The 24,435-nt window shown below is 49.3% G+C and overlaps 1 protein-coding gene across 1 annotated transcript in view; it reads left to right on the top strand.

Moving 5' to 3' along the window:
- Positions 1-24,435, top strand: part of DNAAF9 (dynein axonemal assembly factor 9) — a 225,723-nt gene that overhangs the window by 76,920 nt on the left and 124,368 nt on the right. The window contains exons 11-16 of the mRNA XM_040335514.1: positions 2,097-2,178; positions 13,229-13,265; positions 14,126-14,213; positions 16,935-17,011; positions 23,521-23,565; positions 23,663-23,708. Of these exons, the coding sequence (XP_040191448.1) occupies positions 2,097-2,178; positions 13,229-13,265; positions 14,126-14,213; positions 16,935-17,011; positions 23,521-23,565; positions 23,663-23,708 (375 nt within the window). The remainder of the gene's footprint in view (positions 1-2,096; positions 2,179-13,228; positions 13,266-14,125; positions 14,214-16,934; positions 17,012-23,520; positions 23,566-23,662; positions 23,709-24,435) is intronic.

The following is a 24,435-nucleotide window of genomic DNA, read 5'->3' as shown; positions in this document are numbered from 1 at the left end:
GAGGTCATGCCACAGCATCTCAATCGGGTTGAGGTCAGGACTCTGACTGGTCCACTCCAGAAGGCGTATTTTCTTCTGTTTAAGCCATTCTGTTGTTGATTTACTTCTGTGCTTTGGGTCGTTGTCCTGGTGCAACACCAATCTTCTGTTGAGCTTCAGCTGGTGGACAGATGGCCTTAAGTTCTCCTGCAAAATGTCTAGATAAACTTGGGAATTCATTTTTCCTTCGATGATAGCAATCCGTCCAGGCCCTGACACAGCAAAGCAGCCCCAAACCATGATGCCCCCACCACCATACCTCACAGTTGGGATGAGGTTTTGATGTTGGTGTGCTGTGCCTCTTTTTCTCCACACATAGTGTTGTGTGTTTCTTCCAAACAACTCAACTTTGGTTTCATCTGTCCACAGAATATTTTGCCAGTACTGCTGTGGAACATCCAGGTGCTCTTGTGCAAACTGTAAACGTGCAGCAATGTTTTCTTTTTGGAAATTAGTGGCTTCCTCTGTGGTAGCCTCCCATGAAATCCATTCTTGTTTAGTGTTTTACGTATCGTAGATTCGCTAACGGGGATGTTAGCATATGCCATATGCTCTTGAAGTCATCTTTACAGGACGGCCACTCCTAGGGAAGCAGTGCTGAACTTTCTCCATTTATAGACAATTTGTCTTACCATGGACTGATGAACAGCAAGGCTTTTGGAGATACTTGTATAACCCTTTCCAGCTTTATGCAAGTCAACAATTCTTAATTGTAGGTCTTCTGAGAGCTCCTTTGTGCGAGGCATCATTCACATCAGGCAATGCTTCTTGTGAAAAGCAAACCCAGAACTGGTGTGTGTTTTTTATAGGGCAGGGCAGCTGGAACCAACATCTCCAATCTCATCTCATTGATTGGACTCCAGTTGGCTGACACCTCACTCCAATTAGCTCTTGGAGATGTGTTTTAGTCTAAGGGTTCACATACTTTTTCCACCTGCACTGTAAATGTTTACATGGTGTGTTCAATAAAAACATGGTAACATTTAATTCTTTGTGTGTTATTAGTTAAGGACTGTGATTGACTATTGTTGTGACTTAGATGAAGATCAGATCACATTTTATGACCAATTTGTGCAGAAATCCATATTATTCCAAAAGGGATCACATACTTTTTCTTGCAACTGTAGCTGACAGCCCTTATGTCTAGGGGTAACTCTGATTTGATTGCGATTTACAAAGTTATGGTTAAGGAGTAAAATGTCTGAGAAATTCCAAATATGGGGGGGGGGGGGGGGGACTTTACAGGGAAGAAGGTAGGTAAGCAGGAAAGTGGAGTTATGTGAAGAATAGCATAAAACTAACATTAATTAAAAAAACAAATGAACTACTTGAACCCCTTTGGGTTTGCTAACAAATTCCTTTAGAATCTGTGTAGTAAACAGACCCTCATGACTGTCTGTCTGAGGATTATGATAACCTGTTGATTCATGAGATAACTCATGTGAAAGACATTTTAACTACTTGCCGACCAGCCGCCACACATTCTGGCTCTGTCGGGAGCGATCGCCAGTGCCCGGGGGACATCACGGTACACACATTGCCTCCAGAGTGACGCGGCGGGCACGCATGCCCCTTAAAGTGCCCGCCGTACAGCTACAGCGATTCGCGCAGGGGAGCCATACTGCTGCCGGCAAACAGCAGGCCGTCGGCAAGCAGTTAAGCATACACCAGTGTGAAGACCGCGTTTTACTTGCGATGAATGCACACGTGTTCCGTTCATCTGTGTTGAGGCCGACCTGTTCATGTAATTTGGGACACCGCAGCTGCGCGGACACATCCGCTGATACCAATTTGTCATCTGGGTGTGGGTCCCTGAATGGGCACTGTCTGTGTTCAGCTACGGGCTTTATATTTGGGAGCAGCGACTGTGTCTGTGCAGCTGCTGCATCCCAATTGACACAAATGGTACTGGATGGGGTAGACTCTAGGGACTGCTTGTTGTGTTTATTTAAATTTTTTTCTTCCATTACATTTCTGTGTTTCTCTGAATAATTGTGTAACAAGCTGTGTAGGCCATGGTGTGAAATGCGTTAATAATAACACGTTTGGGTTCACAGGTGGCTCAGTGTGTCTCTCCTAAGGGTCCCCTGGCCTGTTCTAGGACTTACTTTTTTGGGAGCACTCACAGTCCTTATCTGGGTAAGTCCATTTTGTAAAGAATTTCCATTATTTGCAGTTCTGTGCGCTGTAATGCCTTCATTTCTTTTTTATACTTTGGGGGAGTCTGTTGTGCACTACAGGGTGGGTGTATTGTCCTGTATGAGCACAGCACAAAGGTTATTGTCAACTGACTGAATATAACTAGTTCAAGTGGAGTTCTGCCAAAAAAATAATAATTAAAAGTCAGCAGCTACAAATACTGTAGCTGCTGACTTTTAATATATGGACACTTACCTGTCCTGGGCGCCCGCTATGTTGGCACCCGAAGCCGATTTGTCCCTCGGCTCTCGGGTGGAGGCGCCGCCATCTTCGGTAAGGGAGTCGAAGTCGAGCCTTGCGGCTTCACTTCCTGGTTCCCTACTGCTCATGCGTGAGTTGCGCTGCTCGATCCCACTGGTCCCTGCTGTCTTTTGGGATTTGTGTGTCTCCCAGAAGACAGTGGGGGGGGGGCAGAGGAGGCGCCGGACATGGCATAGGTTGCTGTGGCGACCTATGCCCGGAAGTGGGAGCAAATACCTGGATTACACAGGTATCTGCTCCCGCCTCCCCCCTGAAATGTGACACCGGAGGGGGAAGGGAGGATTCCGAAAAGCGGAAGTCCCATTTTTGGGTAAAACGCCACTTTCAGGTCCACATCTCTAATACATAGGCCCAGATTCTCGTAGGAGATACGACGGCGTATCTCCAGATACGCCGTCGTATCTCTGAGTCTGAGCCGTCATATCTTGGCGCCTTATTCAAAGAATCAGATACGCCAAAATGTCACTAAGATACGACCAGCGTAAGTCTCTTACGCCGTCGTATCTTAACTGCATATTTACGCTGGCCGCTAGGTGGCGCTTCCGTTGTTTGCAGCGTCGAATATGCAAATGAGCAAGATACGCCGATTCACGAACGTACGCCCGGCCGCCGCAGTAAAGATACGCCGTTTACGTTGGGCTTTTCCCGGCTTAAAGTTACCCCTGCTATATGAGGCGTACATGCGGCGTACCAATGTTAAGTATGGACGTCGTTCCCGCGTCGAATTTAGAAAATTTGTCGTCGTTTGCGAATAGGGCTGGGCGTCATTTACGTTCATGTCGAAAGCATTGGCTTCTTGCAGGTTAATTTGGAGCATGCGCACTGGGATACTTTCACGGACGGCGCATGCGCCGTTCGTAAAAAGCGTCATTTACGTGGGGTCACATACAATTTACATAACACACGCCCACATCTTCCACATTTGAATTAGGCGGGCTTACGCCGGCCTATTTACGCTACGCTGCCGCAACTTACGGAGCAAGTGCTTTGAGAATACTGCACTTGCCCGTCTAAGTTGCGGAGGCGTAATGTAAATCGGATACGTTACGCTCGCTCAAAGATACGCCGCTGTACGTGAATCTGGGCCATAGTGTGCAAAAAGGTTCCTCAAAAATGGGACTTTAATGGACCATGAACGAAAATTATTCTTATAACATTTAAAATTATTGTTACATGAATATAAATATTGAACAGTACGTTTATATATGATAAAAACAAACGCATGGTGAAAATGAACAACATGGGACAAAAAAATTGAATAACCCAATTCCACTGTCAGAGGTACAGAGGAAATCCAACGCGTTTCAACAGATAGAGTGGAAGTCTTCTTCAGGGACAATGGGCTGAAGAATTCCAGATATATGTGATTAATCCCATATGTTGTATATTTCAACCAAGAGAGATCACAACTCAAAAAGTAAGACCGGAGCACCAGAACGGTCCAGAGGAATCGGAACAGAATGAAGATGGGAAAGTGTTTAGAGGTGACCCCGAACATGCATGGGGGGCCAGAGCAGTATGAGAGACCAAACTACTGAAAGTTCTAGGTCTCTAAATTTTCAGACTGGCTTCTTCTGAACAAAGTTTATCCAGAGAAGCCAATCTGGTCACGGGTGGTCACAAAAACTGTGTTAGATTGCAGGTATGCAACAAGAGATGGTTAACCACTAGACGACCAGCAGCGGCAGGTTTGCTCTCCTGGGCAAATCGTCGTAGCTATATGTCGGCCGCTTTAAGACCACTAGGGGGCGTGTGCACCTGCAGCTCGACGATGGAGACGATGCGCATGCCCGGAAGCCGCGATGTCCCTCGGGCACCCGTGACCAATGTAAACAGACAGATCTCCATTCTGTAAGGGGAGAGGAAACAGATCTGTTGTTTATACTAAGTATGAACTGTGATATGTGTACTTCTCCAGGCAGTCCCATCCCCCCACATTTAGAATCGCTCCCTAGGACACACATTTAACCCCTTGATTGCCCTCTAGTGCTAACCCCTTCCCTGCCAATGACATTTATACAGTATAATCAGTGGCTATTTATAGCTCTGATCACTGTTTAAATGTCAATGGTCCCAAAAGTGTCCGCAATGTCGCGGTCCCAATAAAAAGCACAGATCGCCGCCATTACTAATAAAAATAATAATAAAAATGCCATAAATATATCCCCTATTTTGTAGACGCTCTAACTTTTGCGCAAACTAATCAATATACGCTTTTTGTAATTTTGACTGGGAGACTGGGGACTTTCTGTAGGAGACAGTCATAAACTGGTGACCAATTACATAAGACTACTGGCGATCATTGCTAATGCAGCCTCTTTACAAATCAATGCTTATAGATTTCTACTCCCTTTTTTTTAGGTAAAAATAACAAACATGTTATACTTACCTGCTCTGTTGCAGTTGGTTTTGCACAGAGCAGCCCAGATCCTCCTCTTCTAAGGTCCCTCTTTGCTGCTCCTAGCCTCTCCCTCCTGTTTAGTGTCCCCACGGCAAGCCGCTTGCTATGGGGTCACCAGAGCCAAGTCTCAGCTCCCTGTATTCATTCAGACACAGAGCCATGGCACGCTCCCGCCCCTTTTTCTTCTCATTAGCTGGCTGACTGGCTGTGATAGCAGCGGGAGCCAATAGTGCCGTGCTGCTGTCTCAGACAATGAGGAGGGGAGTCCCGGGCAGCCGAGATATTCCTACAACATCGCTGGATCTAGATGGGACTCCGGTAAGTATGAGGGGGCTGCTGCACACAGAAGGCTTTTTATCTTAATACATAGATGCATTCAGATAAAAAAACTTCTGCTTTTACAATCACTTTAACTACTAGAGCCCAGACTAAAGAATATTCTCATTTCTGTCCTGACAAAACACTTGGGTAGAGGAAAAACAAACTACTATTTTTATGTGCCTCCAGGGAGAAAATCAAGAACAGGAAATCCAGCTGTAGAGAGTTTTTTGTTTTATAGCCACTGAAATAATTTTGTGTCCTGACTGGGGCTCATTCACATGGGTGGTAAAACGCTGCATACAGATGGCGACACCATAGTTTTGAATGCATCTATACGCAATAATATATGTCTATGGGCCCATTTACATAGCTGCATCCCAAGTTGTAATTTTGTGCTGCATTCAGCAGTGTGAAAAAAATGAAACCAAGCTGCATCCAGGGCCAGAAATTGATGTTCTTTTATGCCTTTTATAATGTTTACACGCATACTCTAGTAAACAGGCGGGGCCTATAAGTAGTGTGGGTGCTGGTGCTGCTGACTAAACAGTGTTTATTTTGTCAGCCTGCAATAGCCAGTGGTGCGCATGAACGCTATACCAATGGATGCATGCAAATCTTACATGCACATAGTGTTCACTCTGTTGGCTGCTGCCTGCATTTCTCTTTCGTTCATAGACGGACACAGCCTTCATTGACCTTAGGGTTATGCTTCTTCCTACCAGGAGATTTAGGCAGAATTCTACAGCACTTAAGGTGTTAAAAACTTTCCTTCATGCTGCTCCTCCCAGGGGGCGTGGCTCCCCCAGGCATAACCCACACCCTGCTTTAGCAGCCTCAGTTTGTTTTCTGCCTAACGACAGGAGGTCAAGGCTATCTCTGGAGTTCCTGGACTCTGGAGTTTTTTTCTGGCGATTTTTCTCGCTTTTTTTATTATTTTGTTCCTGCATTTTTGAATCCTGCGATTCTTCTATCAACAGCCGACTGGGTGACAGGCTGGGTCCTCGACTCTTGTAGTCCCCCCATGTTCGGCCTTCGAGCGTGTGCCGGCCCTCAGCTCAGCTTTGGGACGTCCACGACAGGCCCCATTGCTCCAGGGGCGGCCGGGGAACTTTGGTTCTAGGGCACACATATGACCGGTCTCTATGGCTTTGTCACAGTGTGTCTGGCCGACAACCATGCCGTTTACGGACGTTGGTTCTGTCTGGGATACCTCCAGCCGGGTAGTCGCAGGACAGGTAAGTAGTGGCCCCTTACTCAGGTAAGTGGTCTGGCTGGTGGTTTCCCTGGGGAGGTCGACTGAGGGTCCGCCCTGCTTTCCTCTCTCCCCTTCCTCTCCCTCCTTCCCCTGACTGGGTAGTGGCTGTGAAGGGGGGCCTCCTGGGTTTTCTTTGTTACCACCGGGGCCCGTGTGTTGTTAGGGGGACTGTGTTGTTACTCTGGGGGGTGCTGCTGTGTGCTGCTGTGTTCTATGAGGTAATTTTTACCTCAGACAGCGGCCGTCTTGGAAATCTCCTTGGTAACGCTGTGATTCTTTTCTGAGGTAACAGACAAAGCAGTCAGTGCTGCTGTGTTCTATGAGGTAATTTTTACCTCAGACAACGGCCGTCTTGGAAATCTCCTTGGTAACGCTGTGATTCTTTTCTGAGGTAACAGACAAAGCAGTCAGTGCTGCTGTGTTCTATGAGGTAATTTTTACCTCAGACGGCGGCCGTCTTGGAAATCTCCTTGGTAACGATGTGATTCTTCCCTGAGATGACTCGGCACAGCCTCTGGTCAGTTTTAGTGCTGTTACAGTTTTAGTGCTGTGAATCTTCCATGAGGTGAATACACATCACAGTCAGCACATCAGAGCACACCTGAGGTTTTTCAGCTCCCTCTGCAGCTGGGTGGGGTGGTGAATACCGGGGGCCCCCATGCTCTGCAATAGCAGCAAGGAGGTGACCAGTGGTTTTTTTTTGCCCTGCCTTGCAGGGTGGGTAACTCAGCGCTGACACTATGGAACTCAAGCTATGCCTGAGTTAACCCTTAACGCCCCTCCCCCTGCCACATCTGTTATGTTGGCTGTCCTGGGTTTCTTGCCAGGTTTGAAGCAGCTAGTGCCCGGATGGGGGGTAAAAAAGCGCCCCCTCCCTGAAGCCTGCTTCTGGGGATGACACAGAATCGCTGTTTTTTTCTGGTTCTGTCATGTCAGAGGCTGCGGGTTTTAACCCTTATGGATAGTGAGGATGACTCTGCTGCAGTCAGTTGCTGGCAAGAATTTGTTGGAGCTCTTGTTTCTGCGGTGCGTGAGGCTCTAAAAATTGAGGATGTGGCGGAGACACCTCCGTGTCAGTACCAGCAGACTACCACGCATCGCTGAAGTGTTTCCTTGTGTTCCTTATTTGGACTATATGTTATACAAGGAATGGGATGCACCGCAAAAAGTTTGTCAAAAAACTTTGCAACCCGTTACCCCCTTGAGGGGGGCTTTAAAAAAAAAAAAATAAATAAAAAGTAGGTCTCTCCTCCGCCAGTGGACCCCCCTGTGTCCAGACTGCGCAAGGCCACCACATTGCCTGTGGAAGGGGCTCCTGCATTTCAGGATCCCGCTGATAGGAGAGTGGAGGCCGTGGCCCGCTCCCTATTCACGGTGGTGGGTTCGGCGGTGAGGCCGGCTCTGGCCGGGGCCCTGGCAGGCCCCGACTAAAAGGGCGAAGCTCCTGCTGCAGGAGCTGGAAGAAGGACCTCTAAGGTGGCCTTGGTGATCACCGTTAAGGGTGAACGGTCCTTTTGGGTCTTCCCTGACTGGCATCATTGAGGATGCCACAGGTGGTAAGCGCATGCTGTTCCCACGGTTTGGGAAGGGCTAGGGACCTCGCCCTGTGCAAGGACCCTCCGAGCGTTTTTTCGCTCGCCCTGTGCGGTGGGGGTAGGTCTACATGGTGCTTGAATCCCCGCTGCGGGGTAGCAGCGCACTGGATACCGCATGCCTAACAAGTCTGCGGACATACCTGCTTCCGCCTGAAGGTCTACTCCCGCCCGTGTCTCGGGTGGGAGACTGGCTTCGCATTGCGAAGTGTTTTCCTTGGGGTACAAGATTGAGTTTCTCTCTTGTCTGCCAAACAGGTTTTTTCCCTCCGGCTTCTGGCCTCCTCCGGTTCGCCGGTTGACTCCGTCAGGGGCTGTCCAGGATCTTCTGGTCAGGGGAGTGATTGTGCCAGTTCCCTCGTTGGAACGGTCTCGGGGTTTTACTCCATTCTGTTTGTGTCCCCATGGAGGATGGGGCCCGGTCGATCCTGGGCCTCAAGTCCCTCGTTTTGTTTTGTCAGGTTTTTCTGACATCCTTGGATGTCATGAACGTGTACCTGCATATCCTCAAACCACCAGAGATTCTGTGCTTTGCGGTCGGGGGGGACCATTTTCAATGGTGTCCTTCCCATTCGGCGGGTTTTCGCCAAGGTGCTCGTACCGATACTGGCCCGGCTGTGACAGCGGGGGTTTGTTATCATGGGATGTCTGGACGACATTCTCCTACGAGCTTCTTCGAGCTCTGCATTGGTGGAGCCGTGTATCACGTGTCAGGCTCTCCGAGTGTTCGGCTGGTTTCTGGATTGTCCTGAAATCAGGGTTGATTCCGTCTCAGGGATACCTGAGACTGGTCCTGGATTCCTCCGGGGCGGGAGTGTTTTTCTCCTAGCGGAAAAACTTCAGACTCTGCTATCTGCTGTGCAGCAGTTGCCGACCCAGAAGCGGTCATCTCTGCGATTCTGCAGGAAGGTTCTGGGTCAGTTGGTAGCCTCTTTCGAGGCGGTTCCGTATGCCCAATTCCACGCCAGGTTACTACGGAGGGAACTGCTGTCACGATGGGACTAGCTTCCGTCATCTCTGGATTACCAGATTCAGTTGAGTCATCTGATCATGTCTCCCCTGGTATGGTGGCTGGCGTTTCCGGTGCTTCGGGCCGGAAAGTCATTTTTCTGCAGGCCACTGGACAGTGGTCACGACGGATGCCAGCCTCTCCGGTTGGGGAGGGGCGCTTGGGGCACCCAGTCAGCCCAGGGGCACTGGACTCAGGTGGAGTCCTGCCTACTGATCAACGTTCTGGAGCTCCGAGCAATCAAGCTTTGCCTTACCAGGTGGTCCCTGGATCTACAGGGCCGACCGGTCAGGATCCTGTCCGATAACACCACGTCCGTGGCGTAGGTTGATCATCAGGGAGGCACACGGAGTTCTGTTGCAGCGACGGGGGTCGCGCGCATCCTTTCGGTGGGCCGAAGGGTCCGTTCCGGCTCTATCGGCCGGGTACATTCCGGGAATACGGAATTGGCTAGCCGACTACCTAAGTCGCACTGCACTGGGCCAAGGAGAGTGGTCTCTCCACCCGCAGGTGTTTCGGGGTCTGTGCCGAAAGTGGGGCACTCCGGACGTGGACCTTCTAGCGTCCCGTCTCTATATCGGTAGGTGCCACGGTTCGTGGCCAGGTTTAAGGACCCGTGGGCGGACGCGTCAGGCGCGTTGGTGGCTCCTTGGGGTCGCTGTCGCCTACTTTACACCTTCCCTCCTCGGAAGCTTCTTCCTCGCCTGCTGCGCAGAGTAGAAGCTGTAGGGATTCTATCGGTCCTGATTGCCCCAGATTGGCCGCGTCGCTTCTGGTACGCGGACCAGGTGCGTCTGCTGGCAGACGCCCCCTAGCGTCTTCCCCTGGGAGTTGATTTTCTGTTACAGGGTCCAATCTTCCACCCCGTTTCACAGCCACCGGCCTTAGCGGCGTGGCTGTTGAGAGCCAGGGGCTTAAGGACCGAGGCCTATTGGGCTCGGTGGTCTCTACCGTGCTGCCTGCACGGAGGTCTACCTCACGTAGGTTTTTTCCTCATACATGGAAGGCCTACTTCTCTGTGTGTGGGAAGATGAACTGGCACTCTCGTACATGCGTTGTGTACAGGATTCTGCTGTCTTTGCAGCAGGGAGTGGTTCAGGCTCTCGCCTTACGTACGGTTAGGAGCCAGATTTCTGCTCTGGCTGTTTTTTACTTGCAGCGACCCTTGGCATAGCACTCCTAGGTGCGTGCGTTGGGTCAGGGGGTCTGGCAGGTGGCCCCTCCGGTGCGCCCTCCATTACCCCCATGGGACTTGAATTTAGTCCTTTCAGTGCTTCGGGATGCTCCCTTTGAGGACATTCGGGAGGTTTTTTGTTTTATTGTCACAAAAGGTGATTTTATTTCTGGTAGCAATTACCTCGATCAGACGGGTGTCTGTCTGTTCTGGTGGCCTTGTCTTGCAAGGCTCCCTGCTTGGTCATCCGTAAGGATGAGGTGGTGCTGCGGCCGCAGCCGTTTTTCTCCCTAAGGTCGTTTCGGCTTTTCACTTGGATGTGGACATTGTTCTTCCATCCTTGTGTCCTCAGCCGAAGAACCCGAAGGAGGCCACTTTACATTCTTTGGATGTGGTTCGGGCCCTTCGAGTTTACTTGTCGGCGACAGCTCCGTTCCGGATGTCGGACTCGCTGTTCGTGTCTGTGTCCGGTCCCAGTAAGGGCCTGGCAGTTTCGTCGGCCACCATTTCCAGGTGGATCCGACGGATTGTGCTTCAGGCCTATGCCCTGAAGGGCGGGCGCCCCCCTTTCGGGTCATGGCGCATTCGACCAGGGCGATCGGGGCCTCTTGGGCTTTCCGACACCAAGCCTCTGTGTTACTGGTGTGTAAGGCTGCGACCTGGTCGTCGGTCCACGCTTTTTCAAAGTTTTATATGGTGGATGTGAGTGCATCTTTGGATGCCTCCATTGGCCGCAGGGTGTTACAGGCGGCAGTTTAAGGTTGGAGTTCCTCCGTTGAGTAACTCCGGTTTTTGTTTGGGGTGTAACCTGTTTTTGCTGTGTTATTTTTCCCACCCCTCGAATTTTTTTGACACTGCTTGGGGACGTCCCTAAGGTCAATGAAGGCTGTGTCCGTCTATGAACGAAAGAGAAAAAAGGATTTTTGTACTCACCGTAAAATCCATTTCTCTGAGTTCATAGACGGACACAGCACCCACCCCTCCTTTGTTTGTACTGCTTGTTACGAACTGAGGCTGCTAAAGCAGGGTGTGGGTTATGCCTGGGGGAGCCACGCCCCCTGGGAGGAGCAGCATGAAGGAAAGTTTTTAACACCTTAAGTGCTGTAGAATTCTGCCTAAATCTCCTGGTAGGAAGAAGCATAACCCTAAGGTCAATGAAGGCTGTGTCCGTCTATGAACTCAGAGAAATGGATTTTACGGTGAGTACAAAAATCCTTTTTTTAGCAATAAAGGACTCCACTAGGCAGCAGGGGCTTATCACTAGTGTGTAATCAGTAGCGCAGGTGCTGTTGACTAAACAATGTTGATTTTGTCAGCCCGTGGTAGCCAGTGGTGCCTATGTACGCTGTACCATTGGATGCATGTTAATGGTACATGCAGGTAGTGATAATTGAGCGCTGTTGCGAGATGACTGCATCTCAGCAACCGTGGATACTAAGAGGCTGGAGCTGCCAGCGTCCTAGCAACCCAGCATACTAAGAGGTTGGAGCTACCTGATCCTAGCAACCCTGTATACTAAGAGGTTGGAGATGCCTTCGTCCTAGAAACCCTGGATACTAAGAGGTTGGAGCTGCCTGCATCCTAGCAACCCTGGATACTAAGAGGCTGGAGCTGCCTGCGGCCTAACAACCTAAGATATTAGAAGGTTGGAGCTGCCTGAATCCTGGCAACCTAGGATACCAAGAGGCTGGAGCTGCCTGCCTCCTAGCAACCTAGGATACTAAGAGGCTGAAGCTGCTTGCGTCCTAGCAATCTAGGATACTAAGAAGCTGGAGTTGCCTGCGTCCTAGCAACCTATGATACTAAGAGGGCGGAGCTGCCTGAGTCCTAATAACGTAGGATATTAGGAGGTTGAAGCTGCCAGCGTCCTGGCAACGTAGGATACTAAGAGGCTGGTGCTGCCTGCGGCTTAACAACCTAGGATACTAAAAGGCTGGAGCTGCCTGCGTCCTAGGATACTAAGAGGCTGGTGCTGCCTGCGTCCTAGGATACTAAGAGGCTGGTGCTGCCTGCGTCCTAGGATACTAAGAGGCTGGTGCTGCCTGCGTCCTAGGATACTAAGAGGCTGGAGCTGCCTGCGTCCTAGGATACTAAGAGGCTGGAGCTGCCTGCGTCCTAGGATACTAAGAGGCTGGAGGTAACTGCCTCCTAGCAACCTAGGATACTAAGAGGCTGGTGCTGCCTGGCTCCTAGCAACCTAGTATACAAAGAGGCTGAAGCTGCTTGCGTCCTAGCAACCTAGTATACGAAGAGGCTGAAGCTGCTTGCGTCCTAGCAACCTAGGATACAAAGAGGCCGGAGCTGCCTGTATCCTAGCAATCAAGCACACTAGGTGGCATATTAATAGCGTGTAATAACTGTTGATATTGGCAGCCAATAAAGCTGTATGCTGCACCACTGAGCGCATGTAAATGTTAAATGCATACAGCATGTGGACATCTAACAACGCAGGATCTTGTTGCCAGCAGGACCCTGCGTTTTTATGTTAAGTTGGCCACACACCTCTGACCACTGGAAGAGGTCTTTATGACTAGATGCAAGCATTACCTTCAAATCTCGGGTCACCCGAGTGATTTTGTTTGGGGGAAGAGACATTGCCAGCTCAACAACATGCAAAGAAACCAGCTGAAGCTCATCTGGGGTGGCAATAGAAAGCAGAAGTTATAGCTCCCCCACAGACAGTAGTGTCTTTAGTAAACCAGCGACTCCTTTTTATCTGCTGCCTGATCACATATTTAGAAAAATCAGTGAATGGCGAGTCTGAAGCCTTTTAGAGCGTGCAATGTCAGATATGTGTCACACCTGGATGTTGATGGTGTGAGATTGTAAAAAAAATTATCGTGTGTACGTGGCATAAGACTAAAACTAGATCGAAATTTGCTGCCAAAATTAACACTGGTGAAAACTAAAATACCTTTAGTGCTTTTTTTTGGCGAGTGATTAACTTTTTTTTTTTTTTCTTTCCTGTATGATGTAGGAAAGGACAACGAGGCACACAAGAAGAATGAGCAAATGTAAGTGATCCATTCCATGCTTTGATCTAGGGTTGTCCCGATACCACTTTTTTAGGACTGAGTACGAGTACCGATACTTTTTTTCAAGTACTCGCCGATACCGAATACCGATACTTTTTTTAAATGTGTCCCCAAATGCAGCCATGTCCCCCCACAAATGCAGCCATGTCCCCCCACAAATGCAGCCATGTCCCCCCACATATGCAGCCATGTCCCCCCATATCCAGCCATGTCCCCCCCCATATGCAGCCATGTCCCCCCCCATATGCAGCCATGTCCCCCCCCCATATGCAGCCATGTCCCCCCACATATGCAGCCATGTCCCCCCACATATGCAGCCATGTCCCCCCACATATGCAGCCATGTCCCCCCACATATGCAGCCATGTCCCCCACATATGCAGCCATGTTTCCCCACATACCTACAATTCAGGAACTTTATTAAACCAGAAGTAGGTGATGGTGCTCTTGTGATTGCTGAGCTTTGTTGTAAAGTTTTTTTAGAGCCCGTTTCACACTTGTGCGACCTGAAAATAGCACGATTTGCCGTGATTTTACCGCAATTTTTTGCTGCTATTTTGATGCCAATTTAAGCAATGTCTGTGTAAACATGAGGTCTATGGACCTTAAATTCGCATTAAAATCAGACCAAAGTAGTGCAGGGACTACTTTGAAGTGGCTGAGATATGAATGATACTTATTGGAAAACATGGGAAACGACTTGTAATGCGACTTTGCAGTCCCAAGTCGCACAAGTGTGAAAGGGGCCTAAGATGGAACATCCTCGCCAATACTGTCATGTATATGCCTTGGTCATTTACAAATAGATTAAACCCCTGTATATGTTCTTCTCTTTTTCAGTCTTGTGTTGTCTCATGTCTATGCTGCTGCAGTTGAAGCCGTCCTTGCTGGAATTGCAAGCTATGTGAAGTGTTCAAGTCTAACCAAGGTAATGTCTGTGTAGAGGGGGCACCAGGGCCAGTGGTTCCGCATTCACCCCCATCCATGCCCAGGGTTCTACCCCAGGCATGCCAGCTATTCCCAACTAGCAGTTCATGCCTGGATTAGATGGGCAGTGTTTGGGTTGGGAGAGTAGATGGCCCGTGCCTGGGTTGGGAGAGTAGATGGCCCGTGCCTGGGTTGGGAGAGTAGATGGCCCGTGCCTGGGTTGGGAGAGTAGATGGCCCGTGCCTGGGTTGGGAGAGTAGTTGGCCCGTGCCTGGGTTGGGAGAGTAGTTGGCCCGTGCCTGGGCTGGGAGAGTAGATGGCCCGTGCCTGGGCTGGGAGAGTAGATGGCCCGTGCCTGGGCTGGGAGAGTAGATGGCCCGTGCCTGGGCTGGGAGAGTAGATGGCCCGTGCCTGGGTTGGGAGAGTAGATGGCCCGTGCCTGGGTTGGGAGAGTAGATGGCCCGTGCCTGGGCTGGGAAAGTAGATGGCCCGTGCCTGGGCTGGGAGAGTAGTTGGCCCGTGCCTGGGTTGGGAGAGTAGATGGCCCGTGCCTGGGTTGGGAGAGTAGTTGGCCCGTGCCTGGGCTGGGAGAGTAGATGGCCCGTGCCTGGGCTGGGAGAGTAGATGGCCCGTGCCTGGGCTGGGAGAGTAGATGGCCCGTGCCTGGGCTGGGAGAGTAGATGGCCCGTGCCTGGGTTGGGAGAGTAGATGGCCCGTGCCTGGGTTGGGAGAGTAGATGGCCCGTGCCTGGGCTGGGAAAGTAGATGGCCCGTGCCTGGGCTGGGAGAGTAGTTGGCCCGTGCCTGGGCTGGGAGAGTAGATGGCCCGTGCCTGGGCTGGGAGAGTAGATGGCCCGTGCCTGGGCTGGGAGAGTAGATGGCCCGTGCCTGGGCTGGGAGAGTAGATGGCCCGTGCCTGGGCTGGGAGAGTAGATGGCCCGTGCCTGGGCTGGGAGAGTAGATGGCCCGTGCCTGGGCTGGGAGAGTAGATGGCCCGTGCCTGGGTTGGGAGAGTAGTTGGCCCGTGCCTGGGCTGGGAGAGTAGATGGCCTGGGCTGGGAGAGTAGATGGCCCGTGCCTGGGCTGGGAGAGTAGATGGCCCGTGCCTGGGCTGGGAGAGTAGATGGCCCGTGCCTGGGTTGGGAGAGTAGTTGGCCCGTGCCTGGGCTGGGAGAGTAGATGGCCCGTGCCTGGGCTGGGAGAGTAGATGGCCCGTGCCTGGGCTGGGAGAGTAGTTGGCCCGTGCCTGGGTTGGGAGAGTAGATGGCCCGTGCCTGGGCTGGGAGAGTAGATGGCCCGTGCCTGGGCTGGGAGAGTAGATGGCCCGTGCCTGGGTTGGGAGAGTAGATGGCCCGTGCCTGGGTTGGGAGAGTAGATGGCCCGTGCCTGGGTTGGGAGAGTAGATGGCCCGTGCCTGGGTTGAGAGAGTAGATGGCCCGTGCCTGGGTTGGGAGAGTAGATGGCCCGTGCCTGGGCTGGGAGAGTAGATGGCCCGTGCCTGGGCTGGGAGAGTAGATGGCCCGTGCCTGGGCTGGGAGAGTAGATGGCCCGTGCCTGGGCTGGGAGAGTAGATGGCCCGTGCCTGGGCTGGGAGAGTAGATGGCCCGTGCCTGGGGCAGAGAGCTCACTGCAGCTGCTTTATAGCCCCAGCGGTAGAGGGGAAGATGGAAACGTTTTATAATAATCCTGTCCAGAGAATACCTTTAAAATCGCGCAATAAGCGTTTATTGATTGGTTTGCGCAAAAGTTATAGCGTTTACAAAACAGGGGATAGTTTTATGGCATTTTTATTAATAATTTTTTTTTTACTAGTAATAGCGGCGATCAGCGTTTTTTTTTTTTTTTTTTTCGTGACCGCGACATTATGGTGGACACATCGGACACTTTTGACATATTTTTGGGACCATTGTAATTTTCACAGCGAAAAGTGCTATAAAAATGCACTGATTACTGTGAAAATGACACTGGCAGTGAAGGTGTTAATGACTAGGGGGCGCTAAAGGGGTTAAGTGTGCCCTGATTTGTGTTTCTAACTGTAGGGGGGCGTGGCTGGACGAGTGACGTCACTGATCGTCGTTCCCTATGACAGGGAACAGAAGATCAGTGACAAGCCACAGAGAAGAACGTGGAAGTTGTGTTTACACTCTCCTTTCCCCGTTCTTCAGCTCCTGTGACCCACGGGCACCGACCCACGGCTGGGCACTTAAAAGGCAACGTACCTGTACGTGCTTGTGCCCAGTCGTGCCATTCTGCCGACGTATATCGGCGTTGGGCGGTCCTCAAGTGGTTAAGGTGAAAAACAAAACTGGCAATGACAGCCCCCCCCCTGTTTTACTTACCTGAGCCTGTTCACCTGCTGCACTCGCCCCCGACGTCCTCTTCGCCACTCAGTCTGGCCGTTGATTGGCTAGATTGGATGGATTGATAGCAGTGCAGCCATTGGCTTGCACTGCTGTCAATCACATCCAATGACGCTGCGCGCTGGGGGGTGCCACTATGTGCAAAACGAGCTGCACAGTGGAGGTAAGTATAACATGTTTGTTATAAAAAAAAAAGAAAATGGGAACCTTTAGAGTTCCTTTAAAGAAAAGTTTATTTTCTCTTATAAGTAGTGTATGAACGGACAGAAAATTGAACGATCGTTGTGAATACGGATAGTTTCATTGTGATTTTTCTCTGTGGATGAAGTCACTGACTTTAATTTTTTCTTCTCTTTCTTGCAGGCAAAGGAAGTGGCAGAACACAATTTCGGGATGTCGCTGGACTCCTTTAATCTTGTTCAATTGAGAACGGCTTTGAGGTTAGTCTGACATTTTCTCTTTGTTTTTAGTAGAAATCTTTCCTGGGAATACACATCAGAGGGAAAACGCGGTGGAATGATGCCGTGCTGGCTGGTGCCTGTAATCAAGGAGGGGAGTACACAATAAATATAGCACATTGTTATTCTGTGATGTGAACTCTTTAGGGGGAATGAATACTGTGACCTTCCATCACCAAGATGAAAGGAGTCCGTCTTTTAAAGCCCAACTCTGTGCAGCTGAAAAAATTACCCTTGCAGTGACACCTAACGGCCTTACACCCCAACCTACTTCAATTTAACTACTTAAAGCGGAGGTCCGGTAAAAAGAAAAAATTAAAAGTCAGCAGCTGCTAACACTGTAGCTGCTGACTTTTAATAAGGACACTTACCTGTCCTAGTCGCCAGCGATGTCAGCCCCCACCGAGGCCGATCCCCGATCCTGGCAGCTCCAGGCGCCGCCATCCACAGTAAGGGAAACAGGCAGTGAAGCCGTGCGGCTTCACTGCCTGTTTCCTACTGCGCATGTGCGAGCAGCGCGGCGCTTTGTGAATGGGCCGGCTGCTTTCTGTGATTCACACAGTTCCCATAATGCAGCGCGCCCCATTCACAAGAAGAAACTCAGTGTAGGAGGAGGAAGAGAATCCACCGCGGATGATGAAGAGGCAGATTCGGGACTTCCACATAGAAACAGCTATTTAGGGTAAGTAACATTTTTTATTATATTTTTTTCATTTTTTTTTTGGTGGAAAGATTTTTTTCATGGTGGAACTCCGCTTTAAGCTGCGAAAGGTTTCACCCACTTCCTGACCAGGGCATTTTTTGCGATACAGCACTGCGTCGCTTTAATTGACAATTCCGTAGTCGCGCGACTTTGTACCCAAGTAAAATAGTTTTTTTTCCCACAAATAGAGCTTTATTTTTGTGGTATTTGATCACCTCTGTGCTTTTTATTTTTTGCGCGATAAACAAAAAAAGACAGACAATTTTCAATATTTTTTTACTTTTTGCTATTATAAATATCCCCCCAATATGTATATATATATATATGTGTGTATGTATGTATGTATGTATGTGTGTGTGTGTGTGTATGTATGTGTGTATATATATATATATATATATATATATATATATATATAATTTATTTATTTTTTCTCTAATATATACCCCCCCCCCCCCCCCCCCCCAAAAAATATATATATATATGAAACTGTTTTTTTATTCAGTTTAGGCCGCAATGTATTCTTCTACTACATATTTTTGGCAAAAAAAATCGCAATAAGCATATATTGATTGGTTTGCTCAAAAGACCATAATTTTGAAAAAAAACAAGAAATTTTTTTTTTTTTACTTTCACATGTAAAAAAAAAAAAGAATTTCTTTATCAATTTAGGCCAATATGTATTATTCTACATTCTTTTGGTAAAAAGATATATTGATTGGTTTGCGCAAAAGTTATAGAGTCTACAAACCTACGGGATAGATTTAGAGACTTTAATTTATTTTTTACTGGTAATGATGGCGATCTGCGATTTTGCAGCGGGACTGCGACATTGCGGTGGACAAATCTGACACCGAGTGACGCTTTTTGGGGACCAGTAAAACCAATACAGCGATCAGTGCTATAAAAATGCACGGTTTAGTGAATAAATGTCACTGGCAGGGAAGAGGTTAACCTTAGGGGCGATCAAAGGGTTAAATGTTACCTAGGGAGGTGCTTACTAACTGTGTGGGGAGTGTCACACTGAAGGAAAAGAGAGATCCATGATTCAGCTCGGCTGAATCACAAGATCTCTTTCCCTTCCTAAAAGATCCGCCGTTTGCCTTGTTTGCAGGCAGACTGCTGATCCGTGTCTCCTGTGAGCGATCGGGGGGTCGCGACGGCCAACAGGGCCGCCAGCCCCCTGATTTGGCTTCTGCTATGCCAAATCACAGCGGTAGCGGCTTGCGCACCCCCTAAACCGCATGCACAAAATCACGTACAGGTACGTGATTTTGCGCAGTGGTGCCGGCCTGCCGCAGTAAATGTACATGGGGGCGGTCTGGACCCGCTGATTGGCTTCTGCTGTGCCAAGTCACGTCAGAAGTGGCGCACGCGCCCCCTAAACCGCGTGCACAAAATCATGTACAGGTATGTGATTTTGCGCAGAGGTGCCGCCCTGCCTCAGTAAATGTACGTGGGGTGGTACAAACTGACGGCGTCGCTGGGTCTCTGTGCGGGTGACGCGGTCGCTGGGTCTCTGTGCGGGTGACGCGGTCGCTGGGTCTCTGTGCGGGTGACGCGGTCGCTGGGTCTCTGTGCGGGTGACGCGGTCGCTGGGTCTCTGTGCGGGTGACGCGGTCGCTGGGTCTCTGTGCGGGTGATGCGGTCGCTGGGTCTCTGTGCGGGTGACGCGGTCGCTGGGTCTCTGTGCGGGTGACGCGGTCGCTGGGTCTCTGTGCGGGCGACACCGTCGCTGGGTCTCTGTGCGGGCGACGCCGTCGCTGTGGCTCTGTGCGGGCGACGCCGTCGCTGGGTCTCTGTGCGGGTGACGCCATTGCTGGGTCTCTGTGCGGGTGATGCCATTGCTGGGTCTCTGTGCGGGTGACGCCGTCTCTGGGTCTCTGTGCGGGCGACGCCGCCGCTGGGTCTCTGTGCGGGCGACGCCGCCGCTGGGTCTCTGTGCGGGCGACGCCGCCGCTGGGTCTCTGTGCGGGCGACGCCGCCGCTGGGTCTCTGTGCGGGCGACGCCGCCGCTGGGTCTCTGTGCGGGCGACGCGGTCGCTGGGTCTCTGTGCGGGCGACGCGGTCGCTGGGTCTCTGTGCGGGTGACACCATCGCTGGGTCTCTCTGCAATACAGGCAAATCATGGCTGATGGGAAAAGCTGGCAGGGTGCATCACATAGCGTCTTGAGAACATTTGAAATCCTCACAACACCTTGTCTCAGTATTGCACTGAGGAGCAGTCAGTCCTGATACAAGTTATGCAAATAGCCTTGAGGAATGGGAGTTCCTAGGAAGCATGTATTTACATGCAGATCTTCGTAGGTATCGGCCACTTGTGATTTTGAGTTTCCATGTTTGAAAAAGCTGAAATGCACTTATTTGTAAAGGAGCAGCCCTGAGACACTCGGGCTGGGGAGGGAACTTCTAGATGATGCTGGACGTCCTCCAGCCAGGAAATGAGGCAGGCTCTATCTACATTGCTGCAGCTTCTAATACACACTGTGTGAGCTCACAGTGTGCTGTGAAATCAGGGTAAGCAATGTCCGTGCAGGACAGGAGCCGGCGCTATTGTGAAAGACTTGAAGGTAAACTTAAAGTGGATGTAAAGCCACTCTCACCTTTCTAAACTACTGCCATAGTGCTGATCTATAAGGATATAGATGCCTCCTGCATGTATCCTTACCCGTCACATGTCTCCCCTCTGTCTGTTATAAGAACTGAAAAACTGCAGATTCTGTGGGCGGGTCTGTTGTCTGGAGCTCGGTGGGTGGAGTCGCGATGTCAGTAGACTCCCCGCCCTCCTCTACACTCCCCTTGTCAACATGCATTTTTTCCTGTGTATTCCTTACACTAAATTCTGCTATGATCGCTAATATCCAGTCAAAATCCAGAAAAGTAACCACATGACTTCAGAAAAGGAGTGGGGGTGGGAATTGAAAAATAATGCCTGTCTCCAGGCTAGTGCATGAGATATGTAAATAACCTGTCACTCACAGCAAGGGGGCGGAACGGACTAAGGTTTTTCTCTGTAAATCCGTTTTATTTCCCTGAACAATAAAAGAGGATTGCTCAGAGCTGCATTAACTCTGTGTGGCAAGACAGGGCACAGATGATAGAAAATCTTATACTGTACATTGTGACACAAAAAAAAAATGTTACCATGTTGTTTTTGAACACACCATGTAAACTTTCAGGCCCCATACACACCATAGAATCTATCCGCAGATAAATCCCATCAAATGGGTTTCTGCGGATAGATCCTATGGTGTGTACACTCCGTCGGATATCTATCCGCAGATAAATCTCCCCTGGAATGGATTTCCAGCAGATAAATATTTGTCGACATGCACAGAATATCTATCTGCTGGAATCCATTCCAACGGATGGATCCGCTCGTCTGTACAGACTTACCGGATCCATCCGTCCAAAGGGATTCCCCGCACGCGCCGTAATGAATAGACGCATGCGTGGAATTCCTTATATGACAGTGTCGCGCCCGTCGCCGCGTCATAATAGCGGCGACGGCGCGACACGTCATCGGCAGAGGATTTCAGCGCGGATTTCAATGCGATGGTGTGTACACGCCATCGCATTGAAATCCTCTGAAATCTTAGAGAGGATTTATCCGCGGATACGGTCCGCTGAACCGTATCTGCGGATAAATTCTATCGTGTGTATGGGGCCTTACAGTGCATGTGAAAAAAGTATGTGAAAGTATGAGAAAAAAACATTTTGGGTTTACATCCACTTTAAGTTTTGGCCAGAGTGGAATGAGGCCCTTTGTCAGGTTTGAATTCTGTGTCCTCTTTGGTTAGATTTTCCTTCACTTTTCTACTGTGTCACCAGGACAGGAAGTGGTGTTCAATCTCTCTTAAAAGGGAACAGACAGCAATTAAAAATCTGACAGCGTGTCTAACCCTTCCCCACTCCATCTAAATCTGAAAATACAGCGTATGGACAGGGCTCCACTTTAACCACTTAAGACCCGGACCTTTAGGCAGCTAAAGGACATGGCCAGTTTTTGCGATTCGGCACTGCGTCGATTTAACTGACAATTGCGCGGTCGTGCGACGTGGCTCCCAAACAAAATCGGCGTCCTTTTTTTCCCACAAATAGAGCTTTCTTTTGGTGGTATTTGATCACCTCTGCGGTTTTTATTTTTTGCGCTATAAACAAAAATAGAGCGACAATTTTGAAAAAAATGCAATATTTTTTACTTTTTTCTATAATAAATATCCCCCAAAAGTATATAAAACATAATTTTTTTTTCTCAGTTTAGGCCGATACGTATTCTTTTACCTATTTTTGATAAAAAAATCGCAATATGCATTTATCGATTGGTTTGCGTAAAATTTATAGCGTTTACAAAATAGGGGCTAGTTTTATTGCATTTTTATAAAAAAAAATTTTTTTACTATTAATGGCGGCGATCAGCGATTTTTTTCGTGACTGCGACATTATGGCGGACACTTCGGACAATTTTGTCACATTTTTGGGACCATTGTCATTTTCACAGCAAAAAATGCATTTAAAATGCATTGGCCCAGATTCAAGAAGCACTTGCGCCCGCGCAACCATAGGTTGCGCGGCGCAAGGGCTTACTTGCTCCGGTGTAACGAGTGCTCCTGATTCAGGAACCTCGTTACACCGACTGCAGCCTAGGATATGACAGACATAAGCCTCCTTATGCCTTCACATCCCAGGCTGCATTCTTGCGTTGGCCGCTAGTGGGCGCGGCCTTTGTGATCGGCGTATAGTATGCAAATTGCATACTACCACCGATTCACAAAAGTTGCGCGGGCCCTGCGCACGCAAGGTACGGAGTTTCCGTACGGCGACTTTAGCATAAGGCTGCTCCTGCTAATAGCAGGCGCAACCAATGCTAAAGTATAGCTGCGCTTCCCGCTCGCGACGTTCAAATTTTACGTCGTTTACGTAAGTGAACCGTGAATGGCGCTGGACGCCATTCACGTTCACTTAGAAGCAAATGACGTCCTTGCGACGTCATTTGCCGCAATGCACGTCGGGAAAGTTTCCCGACGGAGCATGCGCTGTTCGCTCGGCGCGGGAGCGCGCCTAATTTAAATGATTCCCGCCCCCGGCGGGATCATTTACATTAGGCAGCCTTACGCACGGCTGATTAACATATCGCCCGCGCAATTTACGGAGCAATTGCTCCGTGAATCGCGGGCAAAGCGCAATATTTGCGTGGGCGCAGAGAAAATTTTTGCTCTTTGCCCACGCAAATATTGCGCGATTCTACCTGAATCTGGGCCATTGTTTATTGTGAAAATTACAATTGCAGTTTGGGAGTTAACCACTAGGGGGCGCTGAAGGGGTTATGTGTGACCTCATTTGTGTTTCTAACTGTAGGGGGGTGTGGCTGTAGGTGTGACGTCATCGATTTGTGTCCCCCTATAAAAAGGATCACACGATCAATGACAGCGCCACAGTGAAGAACGGGGACGCTGTGTTTACACGCAGCTCTCCCCGTTCTTCAGCTCCGGGGACCGATCGCGGGACTCCAGCGGCGATCGGGTCCGCGAGTCCCACAGTCACAGAGCTTCGGAACGTGCACGCGCCCGCGACCCCACGGCTGGGCTTAAAGAGCCACATATATGTATGTGGATGTGCCCAGCCGTGCCATTCTGCCGATGTATATCGGCGTGAAGGGGTCCTTAAGTGGTTAAATTGGGCGCCATTTTTTATTTTTATTTTATTTTAGGTTCTGTTGTTGATGAGTTGAGCACTTTGATCGACAAAGATCAGTGATTTCTAAATGGTGTCTATGATGGTTTTCTTCCAGGTCCAAAGTCTCATTTCAGATTGAAGCTGTGAACAGTCTGGGCAGGTAATGTATTGCTATTGGTTCTCTCTAGTCTTGTCCTGCTGACAGATGCACCCGGACTCCCGGACTTAGTCCTGATTATACTCTTTCTATCTTTCAGAACGGTGTCTTTAGACCATGAAGATAGCACACATTTAATTAAGACTGTAAGTACACAAGGGTCCGACCATGAAACTTCTTGTCTTGTTTTTTTTTATAATATATATAAATATATATATATATATATATATATATTAATAGCACAGGGGTTCTTATCAGGGTGGATTTGATTTAACCACTTCCAGACCGCGCCTATTCTGGCACTTCTCTCCTTCATGTAAAAATCATATTTGTTGCTAGAAAATTACTCGGCAAACATTATGTATGTCTTTTTTTATCAGGCATTGCAACTTTTTATCTCTATGAGTAAGCACTGAGTATCCGTGCGAAACGTCAGCTGTGTATCCCATTTTCACCTTTTTGCTGTGGATTGTACTGTATTCCATTTTACCATTAACCACTTAAGCCCCGGACCAAAATGCAGCTAAAGGCCCAGGCCAGGTTTTGCGATTCGACACTGCGTCGCTTTAACAGACAATTGCGCGGTCGTGCGACGTGGCTCCCAAACAAAATTGGCGTCCTTTTTTCCCCACAAATAGAGCTTTCTTTTGGTGGTATTTGATCACCTCTGCGGTTTTTATTTTTTGCGCTATAAACAAAAATAGAGCGACAATTTTGATTTTTTTTTTTATATTTTTTACTTTTTTTCTAGAATACATATCCCCCAAAAATATATAAAAAAAACATTTTTTTCCCTCAGTTTAGGCCGATACGTATTCGTCTACATATTTTTGGTAAAAAAAAATCGCAATAAGCGTTTATCTGTTGGTTTGC

The sequence above is a fragment of the Rana temporaria genome, chromosome 1 (genome assembly GCF_905171775.1).
Source record: "Rana temporaria chromosome 1, aRanTem1.1, whole genome shotgun sequence".
Classification (NCBI taxonomy): domain Eukaryota; kingdom Metazoa; phylum Chordata; class Amphibia; order Anura; family Ranidae; genus Rana; species Rana temporaria.
The sequence above is the reverse complement of the archived record's forward strand: the minus strand, read 5'-3'. Positions and strand labels throughout refer to the sequence as shown.